Below are 4,510 nucleotides of genomic sequence, written 5' to 3' on the forward strand. Positions count from 1 at the left end.
TAAATTTAAATCCTCATCATTCAATTTCTCGACTATTAATTACAACATATATATTCAAAATTTCTATTAATAATATTTATTCATATTTTCTAAAATTATTATTATTTTGTCGTCGTAATTGTGCTATATTATTAGTATAAATTTCTGAAAATTCTGGATAAGTGATACAATCAAAGCAAAGAACACAATTACAGATAAATACAAGGGAGCAAAATAAAACTAATTCTTGATTATACTTCTCCATCCCTCTAAAAACTAAATTTTTTTATTACATTAAAATAGCTTCTTAGGATAATAAATACACAATAATGGCAATCACCATCACCTCATTCTTACATTTTCTAAACAGACAGACACACACTTAAGTTTATAAACACACACACACACACACACATGTGTGTGTGTGTGTGTGTGTGTGTGTGTGTGTTTGTCTTACAGTATTTTAGGTTCAAAAAATAATATTGATACACTTCCTTTTTAGAAGACATAAATCAGTCACTGAAGTCCCCTTGTAAGAAGAGCATGCGCCTCACTTCATTAGATAGATCATTCACATGGTTGTCCTCACATCCTGATTCAATTGGATACATGAAGAAAAAAAATCAAACAGTGAAACAGAAGTCGGAAAACTACAAGTCAGTGAAATACAGGACAACGAATCTGGGAAAAACTACACATAAAATTTGAAGAAATTTTCTCTCCGGGGGGTGGGGGGGTGGACTGCCCTTCCTAGCCCCCCATTGGGTCGATCCCTACAAACGCCTAAGCGTTGCTGAAAGAGGATGACATGGAACTATACTTTTGAAGTTCACAGGTATTTAAACCAACATACTTACCTATTTGGATAAGTGCATTCTCCAATTTGAAGAGGTAGTCTCGATTCGGACCCGAAGGGCCTTCTGCTTTGAGAATTTGCCTGTTAAAAATGGCAACGGAACCATGTTAAAATGTCTATAGACCATGTGCCAAGATTTCTTGTTGCCGTCTAAATTATCTTGGAATAAGAATATTTTTAACCTTTTACCGTCCATCTAATGCTTATTTAGACATTCGACATATCAAGTGTATCCGAAGAAATAAAACGACAAAGTTACTGATATAAACTAACAATATATATGTCATTATCGATCAATGCTTCATCACAAAATCTAAGAACTATGCAGCAGAGGTTCCTAAGATATAATGGTTACGAAGCACATCTCGCATTAGCAATATTCGTTGTCATCTTGTCTGTCAAACATCATTAGGCAACAATACATTTAGCCCAATGATATAAACAAGAACTTAAGAGGGACCAAAACTTATAACGTTTAGCAAACGTGCATCTTCATTTCCATATAATCTTGGCAGGCCAAAGCCACGTACTTAGTGACACACAGATACGAAGGATTCGCAAAGGCAAACCTTTAACAAAAATCCAGAGTTCTAAGCATCATATTAATAGACTCAACAGTTCGCATGCTTTGATACTGATTGCCATGTATCACTATGCCAAAAGTTAGCTTTTAGCAGCAGTACACCTTTATATCCCGATTCTATTGACGACAAAAGACTTATACAAAATGACAAGTGACATACAAATACCGCACCAAGCAAAGGAAGTTGTTGCTCACAAAGGTCCAACAACAGGTATGGACAAACTGATAATTATTCAACAAGGCCGCAGTACCATCTTAGGAGCTTTAGATTCGCTAATGAGCTTGAGCTCAAATGTTTAAAATCCGATTCTATTTTCAATATTTTTAAATACTTCTTAAACGCAGTGTTTAAAGATTCTAGCAGAAAAGAAGTACGTACACTGCAATTTCTTCAACTGAGGCAGGTCCCAAGTAGTTCTTGTTGAGTTTCTTATCTGCAGATGCTATATATCTGAACATTAAAGCCATAATCTTTAGTCCTAAAACTTGATGAATTCAAGCATGAGGTGGCATAGTGCAAAACTTACACCATGACGCTGGAAACAGCGGGTGTTGAAACAGAGGACTCCTGAATAAATGCAGTATATGTAATATGTAAAAGTAATTTAAAATCAAATGCAATAACTTTAGCTGCCGCTGCATAGGACAAAGTCTTACGATGTAAAAATTGACATAAGCCTTCTTGTCATATTGTTTCTCCCTCACTTCAAGATGCTGAAGGATACAATGAGGAGAAATTTATTGATTTATCTTACGTAAATGAAAGAAATATAAAAAAAATGTAAGTTTTACAGGTTGAGGCACTACATTGGTGGAAAGAAGACCCAAATAGGGTAATAATCAACTCACGTATATGACGAACATTCTGTAGGTAAGTTATCAACATGTCTACGTCCATATTATCTTTTACTGAAACAATGAAAATAACTTTCACCAGACTAGATTTGCTGAAAGATTCTGACGAATGACACACGCGAAGACTTCTGCTAAGGAAAATTAATAACTTCATAAAACCAAAAGGCATCTCTTAATAAAACCAAAAGGCATGCTGAAAATTTGAAAACGTGTAGGTCCAGAAAGTGAGGAGCTTATTCAAAAAGGTACTCTTCTAAGCATTTATTAATTAGTTGTTATTCGAGGCAGGGGAAAAGATAAAAATAAACAGGGTTCAGAATCGAGCTACCTCCAAAGCTGTCTCTTGATCTTCCTTGTGTATTATCTTGTAGGCAACACCCCACTGACCTTGCATGTCAACAAGTTCTTAAAGTTCACATAACTCGAAAGGAGTTCAGAAACAGCAAAGAAAAAGGAAATTGAAATAGGAACAAAAGAATATGTTAACAATGCGACCATATGTGAGCCTTGTCATACAGGAATCTAAATAGATAAAACCTTAGGAAATGAGGTAACTTCAACCTACAATGAATTCACATCTTCAATTATGTCTTCTTACAAAGGCTGAAACATTGACATATGGAACTAACCACACAAACTCAGACACCAGTCAATATGAGAATGTAATCACAAATGTGAAATTCCCCTGAATAAATAATCACAGTTTACTTGAACAACCACGTCGATAAATCAACAATTTCGACAAAAATAGCCCACCAAAAAACAGCAAATCACACCAAAAAAGAATCTATTAAATGCATAAATAAATGAACCAAGACAGAGCAACGAGATTTAACAGGTGATAAAGAATAAGAACTTACACAAACTTCCCCCTTAGCAGGCTCCAATGTCACTGTTCTACCTGGAAACTCCGGAGTCCCCCTATGATCGGTGCTGCCTGCAAAACCAAAAACCCGAAAAAACACAAAAGAAACACTCATATAATTTCTTGAAAAACCAAAAAAAAAAAAAACACACACACACAGAGAGAACCCAATAATCCTATGGAGCCCAGGTGAAGACCTTGGTAGAAGACACGGCGATAGTCTTTAATGAAACCCACAAGCCGATCATCGTAGCGAAAACCTGCTTTCCATATCAGAGAGCCGTATCCAAATACCCACATCGCCATTTTCTTGATTAAATATGTTATATACCTACAATATACAGTTTCTTGATTCCTTTTTCTCTCCGATTCTTCAATTTTTGGATAATCTATCGCCTCTCTGCTGCTCTTTAGTCTCCCCCACCCATTTCCTCTCACTCGGACTGAGCCGGGAATTATTGGCGAAAGTGAGTGAGCAGGTTAATGTGGATAAGCGGAGGAATCTACAATGAAGAGATTCATGAAATTGCTCTTTCTTTTGTCCCAACCATTTAATCACATTGTCTCTCTTTACCCAATGAAAAAGTGACACGTTATCGTTTTTATTTGCATGTGAAAAACATGGATATCAACTAATTGGTTTTATAATAATATGGTAATTTGATCAAAAAATTAAATTTTTTATTAATGGATATTTGAATTGAGAATTCGTCTCATAAAATTTATCTTGAAATAGTCTCAAAGTAAATTTTTTTTGTAAATAATATTGTAATTCATAATTTTATTTTTATTAAATTTAGAATTTGTTTTTATCCTTAAAATAAACCATTTAAAAATTTCTATTACTTAAGTGATTTTATTAAAATTTTATAAGAATCTTAAACATAAAAAAAAAAAAAAATTGTTAGGATCGAAAATAAAATTAGAGGAGGTGAATAAATTTGTATCGTCTACTCGTTTTGAAAAGTTCGGAAATATTTGTTTTAAAAAAAGCTCACATTTTCGAAAATTGATATTCAAATAATTTGCATGCATGCAACCCTGCTAAAAATGACATTTAAAATAATTGTAAACCACCGACTGAAAAAGTATCGCTAGTTTAAAAATTATTGTCACTCGGCCCACGATCATGCATCTACAAAATAAAATAAGTAAAATCTTGAAAATAAACAGCATATCGTAAAAACGTATAGAACTGCTCGTGTCTACTCAAAGGTCATAAAATCGTGATGTGCGAAAAGGTGTGGTCCTCGGGTCGTGCTCGCACATCCAGCCCTGCCAACTCAGAGTTCAGCATCTCCAGTCCCCTCATCATCAAGCTCACCTGCATCACACACGCCTAGTGAGTCTAAAGACTCAACACACCTGTACC

General features: G+C 34.7%; 1 protein-coding gene across 2 annotated transcripts; it reads right to left on the reverse strand.

The window, feature by feature from the left end:
* Nucleotides 1–210: 210 nt before the first annotated feature.
* Nucleotides 211–3,663, reverse strand: LOC142522697 (gamma-glutamylcyclotransferase 2-3). 2 transcript variants are annotated; one of them, XM_075626235.1, is made up of 8 exons: nt 3,336–3,663; nt 3,110–3,210; nt 2,602–2,655; nt 2,076–2,132; nt 1,946–1,986; nt 1,798–1,869; nt 837–916; nt 211–571 (listed from the first exon to the last, which is right to left on the reverse strand). In XM_075626235.1, exons 1-8 carry the CDS (start codon nt 3,442–3,444, stop codon nt 492–494), a joined length of 594 nt encoding a protein of 197 aa, XP_075482350.1. In that variant the 5' UTR covers nt 3,445–3,663; the 3' UTR covers nt 211–491. The 2 variants fall into 2 exon arrangements, with proteins under 2 accessions (XP_075482350.1, XP_075482351.1); XM_075626236.1 differs by having other exon boundaries at nt 3,134–3,210; nt 3,336–3,659.
* Nucleotides 3,664–4,510: the final 847 nt, after the last annotated feature.

This window comes from Primulina tabacum, chromosome 13 (assembly GCF_025594145.1).
Source record: "Primulina tabacum isolate GXHZ01 chromosome 13, ASM2559414v2, whole genome shotgun sequence".
In the NCBI taxonomy this organism is placed as follows: domain Eukaryota; kingdom Viridiplantae; phylum Streptophyta; class Magnoliopsida; order Lamiales; family Gesneriaceae; genus Primulina; species Primulina tabacum.

What these genes read in the sequence shown, in the direction of transcription:
- LOC142522697 (XM_075626235.1), bottom strand. Translation starts at nt 3,444, where the DNA reads ATGGCGATGTGGGTATTTGGATACGGCTCTCTGATATGGAAAGCAGGT. An exon ending in TCGCCGTGTCTTCTACCAAG is followed by an intron (nt 3,211 to 3,335) that starts GTCTTCACCTGG and finishes TTGGTTTTGCAG; the next exon opens with GCAGCACCGATCATAGGGGG. An exon ending in GCTGTTTCCAGCGTCATGGT is followed by an intron (nt 1,870 to 1,945) that starts GTAAGTTTTGCA and finishes TTTAATGTTCAG; the next exon opens with ATATATAGCATCTGCAGATA.